This window comes from Oreochromis niloticus, linkage group LG7 (assembly GCF_001858045.2).
Source record: "Oreochromis niloticus isolate F11D_XX linkage group LG7, O_niloticus_UMD_NMBU, whole genome shotgun sequence".
NCBI classification, from domain to species: Eukaryota; Metazoa; Chordata; class Actinopteri; order Cichliformes; family Cichlidae; genus Oreochromis; species Oreochromis niloticus.
This window is the reverse complement of record NC_031972.2, coordinates 14,981,470-15,005,314: the sequence shown is the minus strand read 5'-3', so window position 1 is coordinate 15,005,314 and position 23,845 is coordinate 14,981,470. Positions and strand designations below refer to the sequence as shown.

The 23,845-nt window shown below is 42.9% G+C and overlaps 1 protein-coding gene and 1 long non-coding RNA gene across 11 annotated transcripts in view; one reads left to right on the top strand and one right to left on the bottom strand.

The window, feature by feature from the left end:
• dab2ipb (DAB2 interacting protein b) overlaps nucleotides 1–23,845 on the top strand; it is a 180,314-nt gene that overhangs the window by 118,217 nt on the left and 38,252 nt on the right. For 8 of the 10 annotated variants that reach the window (XM_025908515.1, XM_025908514.1, XM_025908513.1 and 5 more), the window contains 2 exons: nucleotides 19,970–20,123; nucleotides 21,821–21,919. In XM_025908515.1, the coding sequence (XP_025764300.1) occupies nucleotides 19,970–20,123; nucleotides 21,821–21,919 (253 nt within the window). Of the gene's footprint in view, nucleotides 1–2,154; nucleotides 2,659–10,610; nucleotides 10,776–19,969; nucleotides 20,124–21,820; nucleotides 21,920–23,845 lie in introns of those variants that run through there. The other 2 variants (XM_005454531.4, XM_005454530.4) reach the window with 2 other exon arrangements.
• LOC112847267 (uncharacterized) overlaps nucleotides 4,518–23,845 on the bottom strand; it is a 34,874-nt gene continuing 15,546 nt past the window's right edge. Inside the window, exon 3 of the long non-coding RNA XR_003220703.1 lies at nucleotides 4,518–6,126. This is a non-coding gene — a long non-coding RNA (uncharacterized LOC112847267). The remainder of the gene's footprint in view (nucleotides 6,127–23,845) is intronic.

Below are 23,845 nucleotides of genomic sequence, written 5' to 3'. Positions count from 1 at the left end.
AGCCCAGAGGCACCGCTAAAAGGAAGTTATAAACGCAGAAGCCTTCCTAATAAAGGCCTCATTAAGATCAGTTAAGAAAAAAGATTGATCTTCAAAAGCGCCCGTACTGTCATGGAATTACAATTACTCTGCCACAGTTATATAAAATTTTTTTACATAGTTTAAATCAGCAGGAATTTGATGAATAATTATCACCGATTAGCTTCTTTTTGGAGGAAGTGGGAATGCATAAAAGTTTTTCTGCATAAGAGAATGCATGAAAACATGTTTTCTGTAGAGGTGTATGAATTGATCCAAAGATTAATAGCATCAATACCAAAGGTAGTGTTGTTATTGAATCAATATTAATGTGATGGGGGATCAATATTGTTTCAGTCCTCTAGCTTCAGTATGTACCCCACTGAATTGTGTTCAATTCTTTTTTTGGAAATGAAAACGTATACCACAAATATGCACTATGAAAAATGTCTGAACCTTTTTGGGTTGACTGCCATGTTTGTTTTATTTATAGCCTACAGCACGTTAAAACAACAGAAGTTGACCTTAAGTGCTTTAGAGACAGAGGCAGGTTTACCTTCCAGTTCACCAACAAAGTTTCAAAATACACTAAAAGCTGAAGGGTGTAAAAATCACAGTGATTTAGTGATCAGTAAAACTTAATGATGATTTATCTCATGTATCGTGATCGCTCTCCCTTACATAAGCTGTCTTTACAGGTTAAAACCATCAGCATCGGTTTTAGTATCGGCAGTAATGGCCATGTATTTAGTTGGTATCCGAAGGATACCAAAATTTGCAGCACAGCACCGGTTAACTGTTATGCATGCAGTTTCATCATGACCCCCCTCCAGCAGCATCGCTGGATTGGATTGCTCTCACTGTAAGAAAGAGCAATTAATCCACAAACAACAGCTGGCTACGCTAAATTATAATTGAATTTTAATTACAACTGTTTGCATTTAAGTGTGGCGAAGAACCTGTTGTCGTTGTTTTTGTTTATCTACGGTATTTTTTACCAAGTGTATTTACCGTGTATGCACTTATTCAGAAGTAGACAGAATCTCTGCCATAGGAAAGTCCCAACATTTGCAGATTTAAACTAACTTGGAGTTTCACTTGAATTGTTTTTATCTTGTAAGTTGAAAGCTCTTGTTAGCTTGTGTTTTGAAAGCGGTAGCGGGGTGCTGAGATACTTGGTGATTTTAAAGCCAACAGTGTGCCTCCTGTGCTTTTGTTTAGAAAGGGTGTGGAGCTGGAACTCAGTATTTGTACCTTACTTCACACCCTATTGTGCAGTAATTTGCTTTATAAATGCACGTGTGTGTGTGTGTGTGTGTGTAAGTGTATGTCTCATGTGTCTGGGAGTATAAGGGGTAAGGGTGATGTCATATTTGATGACATCATTGCAGACGTGCAGGGAGTGCAGATTAGTGGCCGTTGCTCTTTCTGAACCAGCTCTCCACAGCTGCCCTTCCTTATCAGTACGCCCGCCCAGCCCTTTATTCCCTCGTGCCAGCTCTGCCAAAGTGTAAGCTCTAGAAATAGCAAACCCCCCCACACACACACCTCCTCTCCTCTTGCAGTCTTACCATTCCAGGCTTAAATTGAGCATGGCAAAACCCTCCTGCCCACTTTCCAACCTCACTACTACCAACCCTTTGGCTGGCCCCCATCAGTTAAGTCACTTTGCCAAAGCTGAGCTTCAGCCACATATGTACAGTGTTTATCTGTCTGAGTTCCAGTACTGAGTCCAGGTCTTCCAGCTGATCTGAGTTCACTGTAGGCACTCTGGAGCTGGTTGGCACCACAGACATTTCTCACTCCTCTCAGTCCCAGCAACACTGGGTGGGGGGGTCAACAGCAGCGGCTTAAAGAGAAAGCGGCACACCTCGCACAAGAGTTGACAGGACAAAGAGCACACATACAAACTCCCCCTGGAGCCACACAGGGGGCAGGGCAAAGCTAGGCTGAACTACACACACATGCGATCCACACACACCCACGCATACAGGCACTCACACATCGCATGCAGGCTCCTCCCTGTGCAAGGAGACAGAGACGGGAGGCGCAGTCAATCACTGACAGAGGAGAGAGAGGGGGGGTTAAGCGGGAGTTGCCGAGAGGGGGGAGGGACAGACAGAAGAGGAGAGGGGGGAGAAATCTTCATCACTCCGAAATCCAAGTCAAGTGTCAGGGCGCCTTTAAATTCGTTCATGCGGAGTGAAAGAAATAAACAGAAAAGGAAGAGGGAGTGCGTCCCATTTCAGAGACAACACAGGAAGTAGGACATGCTCTGTGCAGGGTGAGGAGAGAGAGAGAGGGTGGGAGAAAGGCAGGAGGAGAGAGGGAGACCATTGTAGCGCTCATTCCCCACCCCTCGCCTTAAAGCAGCAGCGAGAGGAAAGCGAGATGTAGTCAGGGGAGAGAAGGAGGGAAGAGGAAAACCCACAAGTAAGGAAGAGGAGAGGCAGGCGACGGTCCGCATCGGCAGCAAGGGGGGGAGAAAAAATGGAGCTTTGAAAATCGCCTTTACCCTCATCTAGCTCTGCCTCTCTCTCTCTCTCCTTTTTTTTTTCTCCTCTCTTGTTCTGACTCAACCTCGGTTTCTCTCTCTCAATGCCTGCCTTCGATTGCTCTGTGAGATTCTAACAATGCCGGGTGAGTGTTATCCTGCTTTTCTTTCTTTCTCTTTCTGTCTTTCCTTTTATTTTAAACATGTCACTCGCCACCCTTTTTGCACGTCGGTTTACGAACTGTGAGATTATTTTGCTGGGTGTGAATGTGCGGCCGCGAATAAGGAAAAGTGGTGGACTCTGGTCTGTTAGATGGAGATGCTTCATTAAAGACTGTTTATGCTCTTCTGCCTCTCGGTGCTCCAGCTGTGCTGTTCTCTTACTTCTTTCCTTTCCTGTAGCGGTGATAATGCAAGAGAGGGTGCTTATGATCACACACGCACACACACACACAGAGACAGGCACACACACACACATGCACCCTGCGCACTTTCAGGACTCAGTCATTATTATGTAATTGGATTTTAACTCCCAATTCAAAGTAGTGCATTTGTTATGCGTGAGATCATGTCGAACCCCAGACATGATCATGAGAAGATGTTCTTTTTTTGCGGCAGTTGTTTGGGAGTGCTTTCCACATCCTAATTGTGGTACCATCACACAAAGCCGGTCTGTGTGACAGAGGGCAGCCAGCTAACGCGAATCAGATGACTGGGCCACGATGTGAGGTCAGCCTGCCAGTTTTGGCTGGCGGCTCTCAGTCCAAGTCCCATGCTGGAGGCAATTAGCAGTCGGAGAGGTGTGTGACAGGAGAGTTTGCGAATTCCACAGAGCAAAAGCTTCTTTTTTTCTGTGCTGTTGCAACATTGTAATGGCCACGCAAGTGGTTGGCAATCACTTCATCTAAGCCTTGATAACATATCACAAAATGTGATTCAGGCACTACAAGTTATTGTGCTTGCTATCTCAGATTTGTTTACAGTTAGGATGATATGTTTGATTCTTCCATAAATGCGTAATCCAGTTGATGCACCAAACATAGCTTTGAATCAAAGTATGGTTTAATCCAGTTTGCCGAGCTGGTCATTCTATAAGTGTATCATGACAACAGATAATATCCTCAAGCTGCCTGTAACTGTTCCACACACCCAAACTTCCCTGCCACATTATGCAAGAAGAGCTACGTTAAAGAGCTTCTGGTGGGGAGCAGGAAGCAGCCCGACATTTATTTTCCTCCGAGGAGATTGCTCCTTGGGAGAAAGCCACCCCCCTGGTTTAGAAAACACGCAAATTGTTGTTTGATGGCCGATGATTAGTTTGCTTGTTTACTGTGGTGTGCAGATACGCTTCAGCATGAGAGCTCAGCTGGTGGCTCTTGTTGATTGTCGCCTGCTCTCGAGCGCTCCGGAACAAAGCCGAGCTTGACTTCTACATATTGTGTGGGACAGTCAATGTTTGTATGCAGTAACAGTAGGATCCTCCTTTTAAATTTGTTTTTCCCTTCTAGCCTGAGGTGCTGTATCTGCTTCCATACATGCGCAAATGTTTCTGCACATATGAATGCCCGTTCGCTTACTGCCTTCAGACGCGAGTTCGGAGTCGTAAGACAGATGAGGGATGGAAGTGTGAGAAAATCAGATTTTTATTTTTACAGCTTTAAATGTGCATTTAGAGCAAAAAGGAAGCGATTGACAAATAAGGGGGAAAATACAACAGAGGGAAAATGGAGGAAGAAAATAGAATGACTGAAATGACAAAACATAGAAGCACCGACACTGAGCAATTGTTTATGCCCCGGTATTTTGCACACTAGTTAATTCTGGGTGACTAAACCTCTTATGCAATGTTCATTCACCTGCCAGACTGTTGCTCTTAAAATTTTCTCCTGAATAAAAATAGGATCAAAATGATTGAGGGGGGAGTAACTGCTAACATCCAAATGCAGCAGTTACTCCCCCCTCAATTATGATACATATATAAAATGTCTGTGATTGAAGTGTCTTTCTAGTTTCAGTATCTTTCCATTTTTTCTTCCTGTCTCTTTATATAGTTTTCAAAGCGCTCTGTCGCCGTGTAAGCACTCTATCATAGTGTAGATTATCTTTGTGATGTCTATTGATTCACTAAGAGCTGATGAAGTGGAGCAGAGCATTCGATCAGACACATGTATGGTGGGGGGGCGGGCAGGCATATAGGGCTACAGCCTGGGGCTACTGCTCGAATGGGAGCGGGGTCAAGAGGTTTGGACCACTGCTGGTTTAGAAACGGGGGAGGGAAAAGCATTTGAATTTCAGCCCTTGGTCACCGACATGGGTAGGGGCAGGTGTTTGTTCACACTGTCCATGAATGTAAATAGTAATCTTAGTGTTTCAATGTGTAACATTACTTTCCACAAAGCCACAAATCTCCAGATTTGTGTTCATTTTATATTTTTCTAAAATTTGAAAAATGAGTCTGTTTATTAAAGAGCAGATTAAAAATGTATATTAACAAAGCTGTTTGGGATTTCAGTATACACCGATCAGACATAACAAAGTGACTGCTGACAGGTGAAGTGAATAACACTGATCATCTTTTCATCATGGAAACTGTTGCTGGGTGGGATATTTTAGGGAACCAGTAAACATTTTGTTCTCAGAGTTGATGTGTTAGAAGCAGGAAAAAAAGGGGCGAGCATAAGGATCTGAGCGAGTCTGACAAAGTCCAAATTGTGATGGCTACTGTAGATGACAGGGTCAGAGCATCTCCAAAGCTGAAGCTCTTGTGGGGTGTGGAGAAGGAACAGTGGTGAACCAGCAACAGGGTCATGGGTGGCTTAGGCTCACTGATGCACATGGGGAGCGAAGGCTAGTCTGTGCAGCCCGATACAAGAGACGAGCTACTGTAGCTCAGATTGCTGAAAAAGTTCATTCTGTTTTTTATAGAAAGGTGTCAGAATACAGAGTACAGTTTGGTGTGTATGAGGCTGCTTTGCCGCACACCAGTCAGGGTGCCCATGCTGACCTCTGTCCATGTTGAGACACGACTCCATCGTCCTTTTGTCCACTTTATTAGCTTCAGTTCAGTTGTGGAGCTTACACTGAAGCGTAGCACCCCATAGTTAACATACATTCTCTCACTCACTCTAACCTTTTGGCAATAGTGAAACTAGAATAACGCACTGAAAATGTCCAAAACACAATCAAATTAGAATACAGCACTGAACCACAAAGCAATTGAAGAAGGTGGCCTGGTCTGATGACATTTTCATGATTTCTTTTACATCACGTGGGGATGACCAGGTGCATGTGATCACTTACCTGGGGAAACGCCTAGTATCCGAATCCAATAGGGGAAGAAGGAAAACCCAAGGAGGAGCTGTGATGCTTTGGGCTATGTTCTGCTGGGAAACCTTGCCATCTATGTTGATGCTTGTTTGACACGTACCATTTACCGAAGCACTGCTGCAGACCAGGAATGAGTTTGAGGTGTTGACTTGGCCAAAGATCCATGGTGGCCCATCCTCGACTTACAGGACGTGTTGGATCTGTTGCTAACATCTTGGTGCCAGATACCACAGCACACCAGCACACCTTCAGGGGTCTAGTGGAGTCCATGTATCGATGGGTCGGTGCTGTTTTGGCAGCAAAAGGGGAACCAACACAATATTAGGCAGGTGGTCATAGCAACTGTTATGGGTACAGCTTTCCTAGAGTGTCTAGAACTGGCATCTAAACAGCGTAACATGCTTCATTTTAATCCATTTTTTATATAAAGTGCATAGCATTTAGCCTTGTTTTAGTCAAAGTGATTAATCTGAAAAGGATCTGGGGCATAAAAACAAGAGTGACGATGTGGCCAAGCAAAAAACCCCAACAAAACTGTCCCATTTCAGATGGCTTGTTCGTTCAGTGAGTTAAATGCGTTGTCACTCATGGTGCACATCAGCAAATGGGAGGCTGGTGTATTGCTCCAGTCAGTGCTCACCGCTGTGAATGAAAGATGGCAGACTGGGGTGAATGAAAGGCGTTCGGCAACATTATTCTGCATCTCCTCCACTTTGCCTGGGAGGAGATGAAAGAGGAACATATGCTCGTGATGAGGCAATGTTGCGCGTTGTCAATAATTCAATCACTCATGCGCTCTCTTGCCCCGAAGGCCACAGTGCAGAGTCAATAGGAACAACGGGAGAGGAGAGCTCTCAAGCATCAGACCTACAGGTCTTTTTCTGTGCGTCTGCTCTCATGCTTTTTTTCTTTTTTTTTAATCTATGTCTTTATGTATTTCTTCTACCCAAACAAACACACTGCCGCTGATGTTAATGCTGCGTCTCGGTTCTGTTTGTGCGTCTGTTTCTCAGCAGTAAGCTGCTTTGCAGAAATGAAATGGAAGGCAAGCTGTACACGGGGAAATGAATAAAGGAGCCAAGGCAGGGACTTGTAATACCACCTTGTACCATTTCCTTTTCCTTTCTCTTCCTGTGCCTATGTCTGCAGGAGATGGAGACGCTGTCTTTGAATTACCTTCATGTCTTAACAGCGCTTCAGCCAAAACTGACAAAAACACATTGATTTTTGTTCCCCTCTGACTACATTTGGACATTGACATCACAGTGACGAGGGATTTACACGCACTCCCGAAACACACCGAGGGCATGTGGTGCGCTTATTAACTGTTGTTGACTCTAGAATAGGGAGTGGATGATGCAGATAAAACCCCCCGATAGGGTTTAGTGTTTAGATAAGACTAATATTCTGTGTATCATTTACTATCAACAAATTCAGCGAAAAGATCCGGTGCAGCAAGTCATTTATCTTGCTAGTGTATGTTGTGAAGCCAAAGGGAAATACAGTATGTGCATGACTTCACACAGCCGTTGGTGTTATTAGTCAGCAGTTATTAGTGTTAATATGCTCTGTGTCCATAAATACTAACAGTTTTAGTTCTGTGTGTCTGAAAATACTCTCTGATATTTGGGTGGGATGTGGGGGACTACAGTGTTATTCTTTCAGGAAATGACTTAAGTTTAAGACTGGGGGGAGGGCAAGACAATGCCATCTTTTATTTAACTAATTGATTTGTCAAGGTTCTTTAAGACATGATGCAAAAATCTCATAAATCCAATTTATCTAAATCTAATATTGGTATTTAGTTGTCGTGATCTCCATTAGGCCTGCAGCACAGCTAATCTTTTTTCCTCCCACTTTTAAAAATACACAGGCATATCAGAACAAGACATGCTGAGCATTTGAAAGCAAATAATCCAGTTTGCAATGTAATTCTATTTTTGTTGTAAGGTAAAGACCCTACAACAATACGGAGAAAACCCCAACTGTCAGAGGGCCCCCTACTGTATGAACAAGCACTTGGCGATAGTGGGAAGGAAAAAAAACACTTTTAACGGGGGGGGGGGAACAGAACCAGGCTCGGGGGGGGGGGGAACAGAACCAGGCTCAGGGAGGGGCAGCTGTCTGCTGTGGGGGTAAGCGGAAGGAGAGAGGAAAAAAGACACACTGTCAAAGAGAGCCAGAGATTAATAATAACTAATGATTAAATGCAGGGTGGTGTCTGAACACATAGAAAGTGAAAAGAGGTGGAGAAGAAAGACTCAGTGCATCATGGGAAGCCCAAAGCAACCTAGGACTATTGTATAAGTAATGAATGTGTGAAAGGAAAGCTTTTAATTTATTTCTTACAAATAGAGAGGGTGTCTGCCTCTCAAATCCAAACTGGGAGCTGGTTCCACAGAAGAGGGATCTGAAAACTGAAGCTCTGCCTCCCATTCTACTTTTAAATACTCTAGAAACCACAAGTAAGCCTGCAGTCTGAGAGTGATGTGCTCTATTGGAGTGATGTAGCACTATGAAGTCTTTAAGACCTTGCATGTGAGGAGAAGGGTTTTAAATTTGATTCTGGATTTGACAGGGAGGCAATATAGAGAAGCCAATATGGGAGAAATATGCTCTAGTCTTTCTAGTCCCATTTCAGTCCCACATATTAAAATATAGTAATAAAACATCAATGACTCTTTCAACTAAGACTCCACCAGAAAGTATGAGCTACTTTATCTCTATAACATTGAATTACACTGTGTGTTCTGCACCTCTCCTTAGCCTCCTATCTTGTTAGTCCATCCATCTTTTTCTTTTCATCTGCCCTCATCTTTCCTGCTCCCTATCTTCCAAGATGTCTCCAGCTTTACATCCACCACCGTCTCTCCACCATGTAGACTTGTGGAAGCTTGCCTGGAATGTACTGTATCCACAGACTATTTTTACTCTTGTTCTTCTCCTTCTTCTCTCTCCCCCTCTGTATTTACCTCTGTGCATGCAGGTGTTCCTCCTCTGAGCAGGTTAGTGGTTAGTGGGGAAAGAAAAGCACCACAGAGGCGAGGCTTCTCAGGGAATACCTGCAAAGCAGACAGCTAGCCAACACAGCCCTGCCTTCACTTGTGATCTCATCCCTTTGCATTGTCGGCCGCTGCAGTCGGCTCCTGACCTCGCACATACCCGCCAACACGCTCGCTGGCACGAGTCGACGTGGATTTGTCCTCGCAAAACAGCATCAGACAGACAGATGCAAATACGCCTTCTCTGTACATTGTAATTCACTTATAAATATTCAGAATACTAAAAAAAACCCAAAAACTTGTGCAGTCAGATGACTCACCGAATACAGAGGATCATTGTTCAGAATGTTTTCCCCTCCAATGAATAATGAAGATTTATTAGAATTTTCTGGATCCGTCCTTCTCGTGCTACTGTGATTACAAATGAGCTTCAGTGGGTACAACATCATTTTCCTTGTCCCACATTTTATTATTTATTTATATCTCCAAACAAACCAATAAGGTATTATCGCGGCCTAGACCAGAGGAATGAGGAAATCCCCCCTGAGTGTTTAGCCTTCCAGCTTTGGCCTGGCTTTGTAAGTTAACCTTTACCCGGCCGCTCTCCAAAACACCAAGGCGTGCAAGTGTGTTTACTCTAGATAAGCGCAAACAACTCCAAATCATTACATCAAGGGGGGGACAAGTACATTCAACCTAGGCCAGTTTCACCTTTCAAATGTTGCTTAAACTGTTTGAAAGCTGGGAAATCGGTGCAGCTAGAATGGGCTTTCTGCTGTACAGTTCACAGCAAATTGAGCCATACAGTAGGTGATTGCTACCAGCTCCTATGTCGTCCTCGCTTGACTCTTGGAATGATTGAGGTATAATATCCTCCAGTCATTCAGAAGCATTCTAACTCATTTAAACTAGTCTATGCCAAAGTTTTCAAATTCTTGTTTTGGCAGAAATGACAGACATTTCTGGGTTTTTTTGTTTTGTTTTTTTTAACTCGGGCATCAGTTTGAATTGAGGTGTTTCTTGACAGCCTGTCTCAGCAGCCATGTTTTCCGTCACCGGGTCACCAACTATGTGGAAAATGGGAGGGGGAGTGGAAGCAAAAAACAAGCGACACATCTGGCAGCGTGTCCATTTCCTAAACTCAGCTGGCCTCATTTTTCTTGTCTCGCTTTCTGTTCTTTTTATTTTTTTGTGGGCCTTCCTCTCTCATTCTTTTTTTCTTCTTCTCCTTTTTCCTTGACTCCTGCTCACTAGCCAAGGACCCAGGATTTTCCCACAGAACATGGTACTGAAGGCTGAGCCATTGTTTCCTGCTACAGGGAACGAGAGAGGGGGGTGGGTGGTGGTGGAGGTGGGGTGGGGGTTGACTTCCTGGCTGCCAGTACAGGGCCTATGTCAGTGTGAGAAAAAGCAGAGGAGACCGATCTGATGACTTTGAAAGTGTGTGTCCCAGAGAGCGAGTACAGCTAGATTAACTTCTTTTTTTAAAAGTTGGAACTAAATGACTTGTTGGTTTAACTTGGTGGTTAAAGGCAGCACCCATATATGAATACACAATCCTGGATAAGTTACAGTGACCTCAAAGCATTATATCAAAGCCCCTTGAACTTTTCATGCTGTTACTTGTGCTTTATTTTATGCCAGTGTAATTTCAAAGTGCACTGTGGGCAGGCCTGTCCTAAATAACAGCGCTGTCTTTTTAAATGGGATGTGGAGATGGGTGTGTGTTAGTAGCAGCAGACATCCTTAGGGAGCGGTGTGGTGTAACTCAGAGGGCAGAGTCTCCAGCCACGTTCCCAGAGACTCAAAAATAGTCAGGGAAAACGCAGGGACGGTTCACTAGCGAGGAATGCAATCCAACGTGGAGTTGTGCGTTTGGGGGAATCTGGCTCCGAGAGGTCCAGCTGGAGAATGTTTCACCTATTTAGTAAATCGTAAGTGTCACTTTTGTTTTAATGCTGTGTTCAGGGGAGCGACTGCTGCTGTGGATAGCTACAGCACAGCTGCACTCTGTGGTTTCTGGAGACCTCTGTTTCTGCATCTGCCTCAAGGGTTCACTGTACAGTGTGGCTTGCGTTCAACTAGTTTTTAGTACATAAATGACAAAGTGTTTTCCTCATGAAATGATTTGTAAAAGGAAAAAGAAGGAGGAAAAGTGCAATACATCTGAACAGTCGGACAGGAAGGTGGCTAGAGGAAAAAAACAGAGACAGGTTTAGACTTGGAGATGAAAACTATTCAATGCCAGAGGCAAATCTTGGCTTTAGATTGCAAATAAGATCTCTGTATTGACAGCACGCTCTGAAGTTTAGAGCCAATTATGTGTGAAAATAACTATCTAACTCTGATATGAATAAAAATGCAGCTATGAAAGGGGCGGCAAAGGAGGAAAAATGCTATATGCAGCGATCGTAAGCTACTTGTTGTTTTCCCGTGTTGTGTGGGAAGAAAAGTCTCTGCCCTTTTCTCCTCGTGAACTCCGGTGTTCGCCTGCTTCTTTGTCCAAAAGCCACAGGGGTGTTTGAATATTCAGGTCAAGAAGTGAAAAACACACTTCCTCATCTCCTCTGCTCATTTACATGTTGTTGTTTTTTTAATCCATGTTCCCTGAGCACTTAGCAGTTATGCAAGAGTTCAAGAGAGAAGCTTTGTTGCTTCTTACTAATTTGTGTTTCTTTCTCAGTTTATGTTCAAAGCGTAAAATACTCACACGTGAATCCAGCACATGAGCACAGATGCTCACACCGTTTCCATGACCTTGGCATACCTTAGGTATTCTCAGCCTCACGGTCATGTCTGAGTCATACTCGCTAATATGTGACAGACCTGATCCTAATAGTCTATTAATGTCACAGTGGAGGTTTGTTGTTAGAGCCTATATGTTTAACTTCCCCAGGTGATAAGATTAAGTAAAAAATCAATAATGGCTAATGAACAAAAAAAAATGTGTGATATTTAATGGAAAGTGTGTTTGTCTGTATGCTGATAAACTTTAAAACAATTTAGTTGTATTTGTATAGCTCGTGTAACAGTTGCCTCAAGGTGATTTATATTGATTTAACTGACATTCAGTTGTGGACTGAATTTAACCCCTGCTGGATTCACAATCCAGTTTAAAACCTTCTTCTCACATACACGCTCTTTAATAATCAAGCCCCAACTTAAATACCTTACAGTGCCAACAGGGCACTTCTTTCTCGCACTGCAGGCTTACTTGTGGCTCCTAGGGTATTTAAAAGTAGAATGGGAGGCAGAGCTTCAGCTTTGAGGCCCCTCTTCTGTGGAACCGCCTCCCAGTTTGGATCCAGAGACCAGATCTCTCAGCGTGACTTTGGTCTCGTCTCCCTTCCAGCACTTCCAGCCGCTCCCAGCAGATGGCCGCCCCTCCCTGAGCCTGGTTCTGCTGAAGGTTTCTTCCTGTTAAAAGGGAGTTTTTCCTTCCCACTGTCGCCACTGTGCTTGCTCACAGGGCTCGTCCCGTTGTTTCTTTCTATGATTCGGTTTGGTTCAATAAATGAATTGTATGGGAAGAATAAGTATTGTTACACTGATAAAACCTTATTGATCATAATAAATCATTTGGATATTTTTTCCCCTTCTTTTCATCACATGAAGTGCATTGTTTAAATCAATGCGGTGCTCATAATTCATTGGTGGTCAATACTGTGACCCTTGCCCTTTAGCTTTGATTTAAAGAGTCACCAATAAGTACAACCTTTGACCTTACTATATAATCTCTTGGCTTGATTGCCTCATGCCTGATGTAATTATGAATACAGCTATGGATCCACAATCGGTTTCCCTGTCCTGAAGAAACTATACAATATGTTTTGATAGGCACTTGCTTCTGACCCTTAACTGACCTGGGTTAGAAAAATGAAATGTGTAAAAGGGATTTACCACATGCTATGACATCACCGCCAATGACAACCAAACAGTCCTCGCAGATCATCATTCAGTCATTCTGTATGCAGCCATTGTCTTTGCAGCCAGCTGTCCTGTTCTCCTTCACTCAGCGCACCAGCTCCAAGCCAAAAGCTCGGCCCCCACACCAATTCAGCTCTTCAGCAGTGCTCATTGGCCTCCTGCTGCGAGTGTCCTGGCAGATGTTACACTGAATTACCTCCCAGTCTCGCAGGGAGACTGCACACTCACTGTAATCAAGCTGGGCACATATGTGTGTGTGTGCGTGCGCGAGTGTTACAAGACAGGCTCAGCGGCTGCCTTAGCTCTCTCCAACAGTTGCTCTTCAACCACCTGATCTCAGCTACCAGCCAATGGTTTCCACATTGTAATGTGTCTGCCAGCACTCTGAGTCAGACATCCCTACAGATGCCTAAAAAGGAGGGGGTGGGCTCAAGGAGCTGATCATTTAGGAGATACTGAATACTAGAGCTAGGTCCCTCCTTTCCTGTGTGTATTTGTCCCTTTTGTGTGGAAAGGGGTGTGCATGTCTTTCTGTGTCTCATTCTCTCCTTTAAAAGCTTCCTTCCTCTATGTATATGAAATTCCCTCTTTTGTGTGGTGCTATTCCTTCTATACTATACTCTAAGCCAATGTGTGGTCCACATACAGCTCTAACTGGTTCTTATTATTCCTTGCAAAAAAACTTTCATACCAGCGCTCGTTCTTTTATTCCCTGGGTCGGTATTCCCACTTCCCAGTGTGATTTCTCATTTGTCTTGTGTGCTATTAAGACCACTGGCCACCATCAAGAATAGGTACCGCGAAGCGCTAACATGCTAGTTTTGGACTGACATCTGTGTTACCCCCGTTTACATGTGAATGAATGTTTTTTCCAGCTTTCGCTGTCAACGTTGCGACTCTCGCAGCCACACTATTTAGCCACTCAGGGAACTCAGTGACGTCACAGATGGATGAGCTTTTAATTAAGAGTTGAAGCTCAGATATTATGTGCAAATGTCCTCCCGCAAAGCCAATTGTAAGTGGACTGTCACTTTCAGCGCCACATCACAGATTCATTTCATCAGCAGCCTCTTGTCTTCATCTCAAGAGATCAGTCTTTCACCGTGTGTCAGGCTTCAGCTCTGAATGAGGTTTGCTCTGTTGCTCTGTTGACTGGATCCTCCGGCTGGCCTGATTGCTGTTTGGTCTCCGAGGCCTGTAGCCACATGTCAGCGGTGCAGCTCACACATCCACTGTTCTGCACCAGCAGCATCTGACAAGATCCCTTTTGTCTCCTTTCCTTTGACTGCTATTCTTTCCTGCTCTTACTATGGGCCAGAATTTTTTTCCCCCCCTTTTTTTTTGTTTTGTGTATATTCTCTTGCTACCCATCACCCAACTGTTCCGATGACAGTCGACAGATGGCTGGTTGATGCAGGAAAACGTACATGTTCATGGTCTTTACCCAAAATGCAGAATGCTGTTCTGTCGCTGAATAAAATGTGAAACGAGGACACGAATGCAAAAAAAAAAAAGAAAAGAAAAGAAAAAAGAATTCTGACAGTGAGTGTTGTGAGATTTATTTTTTTTCCTGAACATCACTCCCTGAGTCCGTATTGCCTCATTATTCAGGCTGAGCACTGAGAGAGACTCCCCACGTCTGCCTGGATCAAACGAGCGATCGGACTCATGACAGAGTTTTCTGCAGTCAGTGTGACAGACACTTTTTTGTTCCACTGCGGCCCGTGGTCCTTTCCACTGAGTCAGCGCCAAAGCAGTGGGAATAATGGACACTTCATTGTATGAGGCTTGATGCATGAATAATGGTCTGTTTGTCTGCTTTCCTGTTCATGTAGTGCACGTGTTTCATAATCAAGCTGGAACAATTACTCTGTGTGTGTTTATGTGTGTGCGTGTGTTTGTGCAGTATGTGCTTGTTAAGTGTGATGCTTTCCTCTTTGATGCTTTGAGTTAGGGGCCCAGGTGCTTGCAGAGGAGTAGTTGCTGCTGGCTGCCTGGATCTTTTTTTTTTTTTGCTTTGAGGACCATCTATAAGCCAGGCCAGCTGCAGAAGCTGGAGAATGCTTCAGGCGCAAATGTGATGAAAAGTCAGTGTATTGGACATTGGTTTAGGTATAGTGTTACAAAGAACTGGTTTAACCATTGTGTTGCAGTTTCTAACCCCAAATGTCTTTGACTGGTTTCACAGCAAAAGAGCACTACATCAGTGGCCTTGGGGCACGTACCTGTTTTTTTTGTTGTTTTTTTTAAGTTAGGAGGAATAGGCAGCCGACTTTTAACCCAGAAGATACTACAAAATCTACCTTTTTTTAGTACGTTCTCCGAACTGTTTACTAAAAGTTGACTCTAAACTAATCAAGACCTGATTTTTACAAACTACTATAGCCAAAAATGTTAAACGTAAACACAGTTCATCTAAAAACACTATCAAAATTGACATAATTCAATAAGTGTGGCTTATACCTGTTTTCTAACTGCGGGCACATCCAGCAGCATCTCAAATAGCTCTGACAGCTACACTCAAGCTGGATGCAAAGCCTTCGCTCATCAGAATAGAAAAATCATATCACAAGAACATACACAGTGGAATCTACTGCTCGGGATTTACGCTGCAAAACTACCTTTTTATATTTGTTTGTAATTCATTTAGGCTAAAAAGCCTGGCAGCTGCTGGAGAGTGCACTTAGTGCATTGTGGCAGATATGGATAATCTTAGATTCACTTATGGACTTTTTTTTTTTTTCGATCCTGTAGTCAATCGATTGGTTGCAGAGCAGGCAGTCTAACAGTTAGTATTGATATTTGTTCTTAATACAGAGAGTTTCTCTTTTTTTGCCGACAGTATTTATAGTTGCAGAAAGGCACACATCGTAGTTAAAGTGATAATAGGCAACTTTTCAACCGTCTCTACCCTCCGTGCTGCTGCTGTAAAAACTGAATCGCTTTCCAACTTTCCATCTGAAACCACAGACAGATATTTTAAACTTGTATGCATTTCTCCAGATAAATAAGCTCTGAATTCTTTTTAACTTTATGCATCTCTCTGCCTCTTTTTTAAGTTTGGCTAGATAATGTCTCACAATTACTTTGGAATAAAATAAGTTCATCTCGCTTCTGAAAGAATATGAGTTAGATGGCATCAAACATTTAGCAAGTAATTTGTCATCCTTTGTCTTTGACTGGCTGTGGTTGCTAATATGTTTACCTAAACAGTGTCTCTCGTGTGCTTGGTAGAGAGGACTATTAACAAGTAACTGTCGTGCCAGCATGCAAGTTGGAAGAGTATCGATTGTTGTAAATGCTGGACTAACCAAATGCTGTGGAAACACTGGACGTGGGGGTGGTATCCACAGTAACCGCCAAAATCAAGAAGACTTAACACTCTGCCTGGGTTTATTGTTTTTCGTCATGTTGGAAGGGTTAACTTTGATCTTTTGGCTCGTTCTTGTTGTTCGCTATTGGAACGACAACACAAAGAGGGTATTTATTTCCCATGTGGAGATTAGCACTAATTCACGTGCACGTTAATGTGTTTTTGTTGTAGTTCATATGATTGTAGTGAAACAAAGCAAACTCTTGTAGTAGCTCAGTGGGATGTGGATTTTAAGAGTGCTGTTGCTTTGCGTCGCACTCCATTAATTCAGCCTATCTCGAGCTCCCAGTACAAACATACTCCCTTGCGGTGTAGCCAGTGCAGTGTTATGCGTCTAAGTACACTGACGCCTATAAGCGCCTGATGTTTCAGACTGTATCGGAGCCCAGACAGCCTATCTGATGAACTCTCTTTACAGGATGCAGACACAAAGCGCACTGGGTGAAGCCCAGACACACTCAGGATCCATTACTCTGCCGAGGTTCAATGGAAACTCAGTTAGGAGTCAGTATTAGGGCTGGCAGAGCAGAACACAGTCTGTCTAGTTCTCACAGTGGGCTGATGGGATTTGGCCTGATGCAGCAGCATAAATTCCTAAATAGTGAATGTACAGCTACACTACCAGGTTTCTGGGATTATAAAAAAGACATTTAAACAGTCATTCAGAGACAAGTATGTACTGGAAGAGCAGCAGCTTTGCTTTCCCACACAGCGTTCGCCAATCAAAGAATATTTTCACCAGTCTCTATCCCTCCTTGTTTTTTGTTTTTTGGGGGGCTATTTTAAATGTGCGGAACAACCAGCCGGATTGTTGTTGTTGATACATTTTGCTCTGCAATCAGAAAAAGGATTCTGCAATTTGGCTGAAGTGGAAAAGCTGGCATCGAGAAAAGAAAAAGGTGCAGATAGAAGCTGGTTTAACAGTAACGGTAGGAAAAAAACTAAACATCTGTGTTATGCTGCTACTCGCTGCTCTGTGTCTCTCATCCAACAGGAGACAAAAACATAAAGGATCAAAATGGGTTTAAATGAACATGTAAAGTCTGCAGTTTGAATCCAGGCAGGAGACTTTGGTTCATGTTGGCAACATCTCGAAACTTTAGCATCTAATAAAAACCCAACAGGGGGCTGCCATGCCTTCCATCATATAAGAGGTACTTGCTTGATTAAAAATGCAATCGTCTTTTGTCTATGTGAATGTATTTATTATCCTGGCTACTTATCAGGGACTACAGTTACATTTCTTGGGGGTTGCGCATTAGGTTACGTGGAAGGTTATGGCTTAGGGGTTGAAAGGGGTTTCCAGTTATGTCATAGGTTACAACGTGCATTTCCCCACACAAGTCTAAATCAAGCATTACACGAGTACGTATTTATGCACATTTATTTTCTTGCATATGAGCCACTGGTTTGAAATATCTGAAATCTTTAAAAAGAATGCCAGAAGAACACAGTGAGTGAAACAAATCTGAAGCACAACTTAGAGAAAGCACCGGAAAGATATGTGTCAGATAGTCAATGTAAAACGTGGACCCCCACCTAAACCTCGGATGAAGGGAAGCGTAGATACAAGGACAAAGAAGGATGTTTTCTTATAATGGATGAAGCTGAGGGTGGTAGGCATGAAAAGGAGAAAGCACCATGTCCTGCTTGTATTGCAGGTTGTCATTTGCAGGAGGTTGGCATGAAGGCTTTGTCAGATGTAGAAGTTATGAACAGATTCAGACGTCAGACACTCTTTTACTGTCGTTATGGAGAAGCGGCCCACAATAGGCTGTAAATTACACGCCGCGGCACAGTTTAATACAGTGCCACGCAGATGACAGGCAGCATATTTATTTATCAATTCATACTTTCACAGTCTGCCACAATTCTCACTGACACTAATGTTCTTCTAATACAATATGCTGAGAGGGAAAAAAAGAGAGTCATTATGTAAGAATGAAATAGATGCCTTTTAGGGGACGCAGTGCATTCTTTCTGAGGCAGTTCCTCCGTACTTTAGTCAAATTCTGGATCATTCTTTTACAGATTAAATGCTCACACTCCCTGTTCACCTCTGCCTCAGTATGAGAAATGCACGTGCTACGAGTTCATTAAAACGCAGCACTCTGACGGATTGTTTTCCTGCAGTTAGTTCCCTTAGAATCATCCGTGCAGCTTTAGGAGTTTGAACTGTGGTCCGTGGACATTCCCTTCCCTTCCTGTTTCTGACAGAACATCCCACCAAAAAAAAAGCAAGTGAAAAAAATCCCCATTTCCCCTCCTTTCTGATTATTTTACTTGCTCTCTGTTCTGCCCAGTACCCTGTCAGCCAATCACAAAGCAGAGGAAGGTGCAAAGTCACTTCCTCTCCAGCTGTGCTGGGGGAGTAGTTTAAGAGCTTCTAAAACTGGATTTTCATATTCAGAGCTATCCTTTAGGCTTTTTTTTCTCTTTTTTTCTTTCTTTTGCACCTTGTTGTGTTCTTTTCTTCTATTTCACAGGATGGCATTTTCCACTGTACGCTTGTGTGTGTGTGTGTGTGTGTGTGTGTGTGTGTGTGTGTGTGTGTGCGCGTTTGTTATTAAGTAATAAAAAAACTGAAAAAAAGCACAGTGTCCAGGTCATTATCCACTTCATATTGCACAGAGGATTTGGCAACAAAGCTGGCTGACTCTACAAAGGGCCGCACGCAGTCACTAATCTGTCATTACGGCTGCTGCATTTTTCCTGAAAAGCTCTTCCTCTACTCCACTGAAAATATGTACAGTATACACACACACACACACACACGCGCACACGCATGCATGGGGATTAGTGTGTAAGCCGTCCATAGAGGGCACTGTTAAAAGACTGTTCTCACTCATTACATGAGCAATTGAACCCTTGTCTTCATCTTCCTCTTGAGTATTGGAGCATCAGGGGCTGATGTTATGTAGCGTGCCTGTTGCTGCGTGCAGCCCTCACTAATGTTACAGTATTTAACTTTTCATCCTCTTCCAGATGCGATGCGGTAGGGATCGTAGGGTTAGTGGTTAAAGGAAGCACACGAGGGCTAAGTGCTTGTTTTTGACTCTGGATAATGTTGGTTGACTTCATGATGTGGAAATCTCAAATTAATGTTGCTCACCAGCATACATACACGGCGTAGAGACACATTTGCCCTTTATAAGTGACAGCCACTCAATCCAACTCTTCTGTAAAGACAGAAAGTAGGGCAACATCAAACACAGCAAACAGTGGAAAGCTCTTTACTTTGTCTCTTAATCTTCTTTGGCTAAAAAAAAAATGCCTGTGAATTGTGGGCTTAGGGGCCATCTTTGACAAACTATTGAACATTTCTCTAAAGGCACTCTGAGCCAGAGAATGCTGTTGTGTTCTGGGTCCCAAATGAAAATCCAAAAAAGCATCAATGAAGCGGTTTTATAGCGGTGGAAGATGATTACATCACGGGTGTCTGAACATTAATGATAATCTGTAAAATGCTTAACTTCCTATTTATGGTGGTTGCGCTGCATTAGTTGGCAGAACAGCTTGAGTCAATCCTCCGAGCTTGTTTCATTAATTCATTGATGCTGCAACTTGTAAATGAGGAGCCACAAAGCATCTGCTATCGCCGTGCTTAGAAGTGGCTGCGTGAATGTGTCGATATAAGCGCAGCGTGCGAGCTCGTCGGCTGACTCGGAGGCAAGTGGAGCATCCTCTCCTCGTCCTCCTCGCACTCGCTTCCTTCGCGCTTGCTGTTACGGGCGGCCCATATGCTTCCTCTCTCGCTCTCTCTATCGCTTCTGCCCGTCAAACTCGGCAGGCTGATTCAGTTTTCTCTTCCTTCTTCTCTGCTCTTAGATCTCATCTGATGCCAAGGCTGAAGGAGTCCCGCTCCCATGAATCACTGCTCAGCCCCAGCAGCGCTGTGGAAGCCCTGGACCTAAGTATGGAGGACGAGGTTATCATCAAGCCTGTTCACAGCAGCATCCTCGGGCAGGACTACTGCTTTGAGGTGAGAGGGGGGCTATATGCATCTACACACAGCCTATATGCATCTGGTGCTGCTTTGCTTGTGAAATAAAATAGTTCAATAGTTAATGTACTTACTACAACTACACACATAGCTGACAGTCATCAACTGTATCTGAATTTGACATCCAGATGCTGGCAGACATCAAAGCTGAGCTTATAGGAAAAGTCAGTTTTTGGATTTACAGTTTGTTCTGCAGCTTTTTTGAATGCACAGCAGAATCCCAGAATAAGCTAACAGCTGAAATATTCATTAATTTTAATGAGCCTGCCTTTATTTGTAGTTCAAGTGAAGTAACGACTCTGTGTTGTTTTCCCAGTTACCACAACACACTATTTTGGGTTTGCTATAACCCTTAACTGGCTTTTTCTCAACTCAAAGTAGGACTTTTTTTTTGCTGAGTATTTCCTTAATCTGTCCCCGCCCCCAAGATTTTAGTTTCAGATCACAGAAGAAAAAAAGAAGAATCTGGAACTGCTTGGTACTTTTTTATATATTATTCTAATAGCAACACTAGCTGAAGCTCCTGGGCATTCTGTTGATCAGTGCCATCTGTCATAATACTCAAAAGCTGAGAAAAAGCTAATTAAAACTATTGGTCACAACAAAATCTTCAGTATTGCTATTCATCCAGGAGGCTCCCATGTGCCATAGTTTGATAATTCACAAGTTTTAATTATTAGTTTGGGAAATAGAGTCCATAGGACAATATTTGCAAATATATTGGTGTCATCATTTGGCAACCCGTCTTTGAAACGCCACAAACGCAACAAGCAGTTGATTCCAGCATAAATCGAGCAGAGCGTGAACGAGTAAGACAAAATAAAATGACATTATTTTTAAACTGCATTCCCATATTATCTTAAGAAAGACTCATAAGTAACTAAACATAACAAGTGTAATGGAAATCTGTTTATGATTCATAATATCAGCCGATATATTGGAGTTCTAAATCCCCAAATATTGGTATTGGTATCCGTCTTAAAAATCCTATATCAGTCAGCCTCTAGCAGGAATATTTTTGGAACCAGCGAGTCCTCTAATCCCCTGTCTTTGCTGTAAATCTGCTTCATTATGAGGTGCTGATGACCAATCGCAATCAAAAGTCATGATAAAGCCAACTTCTCTTTATTGTGGAACACACAATGTCTGTGATTAACTCTTGATGACTTTTCTCTAGTTACAGAAAATCAGTGGAAGTACAGTGGGCAGTTTCTTTAATTACTACATGAAATTTGATGTCTTGTAATTATTGTTGTTGGAGCAGAGAAATTCAAAACAAATTATGAAAGACTTTGTCTTTAATCACTGCATTAACGGCGGAATTGTCAACAAGGGAGCTTCTTGGAGGGAAGCGACCCAATACTATCCTACACTTTCTGCTATGGAGACCAGAAATCTCTAAAATCTTTATTATCCTGCTCATTTGATTATTATTTTTTCAATTTTTTCAGTTTTCTGCCCTGTGCTCTGTTCACCATTCATCCTACTGTGCTTATTTTAAACCATCCAGTTTTAAAAACAGCTCTCATATAAGGAGACTGAAGATGCTCCTACCGTTCTTTTGCTGTCTCTGTGGTATTTATGAGCAAAGTTTAGTGAAATCTTCACTGTTCTATCTTTTTTCCCCGACAGTATCATTAAAGCATTTGAGTTTTTTTCCCTTCTCTCTGTGGTAGGTCACTACCTCCACAGGAAGCAAATGTTTCTCATGCCGCTCAGCAGCCGAAAGAGACAAATGGATGGAGAATCTGAGGAGGGCTGTACAACCAAACAAGGTGAGTATGCAAAAACACACAGTGGGTGTGAAGTAATCAGTGGTAATATGTTCATACACAAGTGTCTCAATTCCAAACCACACTTTGCAACAGTGATAAGGACAGAGCCATACAGTGTTTACACTGTGTTGCAACTCACACGGTGAGAATCCGATGTGTGCACGTCAGGTTTGATGGAGAAGGCATACAGGCAACATGTAAAGAGCTTTTTATGTATCGGTACCATCTGGGATCCTGACAAACAGCTGTGACAAGGGGAAGGTGGCAAACATTTTAAGCCAAGAAAATAGTCCTGCTCACTCAGCCTCTTCACTCTTTCATCCGTCATTATTTAGCAAATTACTCATTAATTAGATGTGGAGAAGTGGCGGCGTTGGGGGTGTGGAGGGGTTCTCAAATAGCTCTGGAATATTCCTTGTCTTAGCGCTTTTGATAAGCGTGTTTTTGAAATGCATTTTTTTAGCAGACCATTTTATAATGTGTCGTAATTTTCCTCTAAAGCACTTTAAATATATCTACTACCACTAATCCACCACTGCTGTGATATTATCTATATCAGGTTAGACAGTCAAGAAAACTAGAGCGTTTTTAAGATCATGCATCTCGTACAAAATATCACAACCGTGATAGAGGGGTTTGCACTCGGATCTTTCTGCCAGAATGGCTTCCTAATGATTACAGTCACTAAGGAAGGCAGTGGCTGGAGACTGCAGCAGGAACACAATTATAGTGACTGTGAACAAGGAACTTGAGATTGAGCTGCCTTTGAAATAATTGCTTGAAAGGTTGAGACCAGGTCTGTGACCAGTTGCAGCCAGTTGCCATCTTCAAAGCAACTTTGAGGCATCAAGATGGCGATGAAAAAGCAATGAAAAAGATAGTCTGCAATTAAATTGGGTCAAGTTTGCAATTAGTCTGTAATTCGGTGCACGCTCTTTATGATAATGAGGTGATTAACTGAGATAAACAAGGTGAAAGCTTGAAATCGTGTGTCATCTACAGACAGAGAAATTCCCATTAGCTGCTTACATTCAGAATACTGCCAGAGCCTCATAGATTTGAAGAGTAAAATTCACATATACCTCCTCAAATAATTATGTAGTGACAGCGATTTAACGGCAAAGCGATACAGGCACTTGGCAGCCTTGCTTTTATATAGAAATACAACAAAATTCCAACCAGCCAAGCCGAGTCCCCCATTATTGCAAAGACACATCACAGAGAAGTTGTGCTCATCAGCGCAGACTCACTCAGATTGATTGCAATGTGTTGGCAATCTGTCTGCATGAATTAGATGGCAGTTATTTGCAAACCTTCACTAGTCTGTCTGAGAGGGATTTCAGTCAGTCTAAGTCACACTGCATGCAACCTGTGCACTCAACTTGTGAGTGAAAGTTGGTTGTCCAGGGGTTGAGGGTGTTGCACACTCAACCTAAGGTCAACCACTTGCAATCAGTTGCAGAAAGCAAAAACATTCAGTGCACTCACCGGGCAAACACCAATTGTGTGATTGTTTTCTTTCTAAACCTAAGTATTTTTATCAAAGCCTAACCAAACTGCGGTTGAAGAATGAAAATGCTTTTAAAGAGCAAACAGCAGCGTATTTAATTACCCTTTTAATTTCCTGCTTGGTTACGTCAAATGGTAGAACTGTGCTTTAATTATCATGTGCGCCATGACTCAGCACATGAATCACGCAAGTCAAGATATTTGCCGTCTGTTGGAGAGATTAATAAGGAAGTTAAGTGAGTGCTCATCATTTGGAGGGTGTATTCTCTAGATTTGTGGGGGACGGACCTGGAAAGGAACACAAGTGCGATCCCTTGACATTCCTTGAAGGTTTATGTAAGACTGTGACATAACCAGGCAATATGTAGAAGAGCACGATGATATTTTGATAGAGACATATGTATGTTTTTCAGTTGC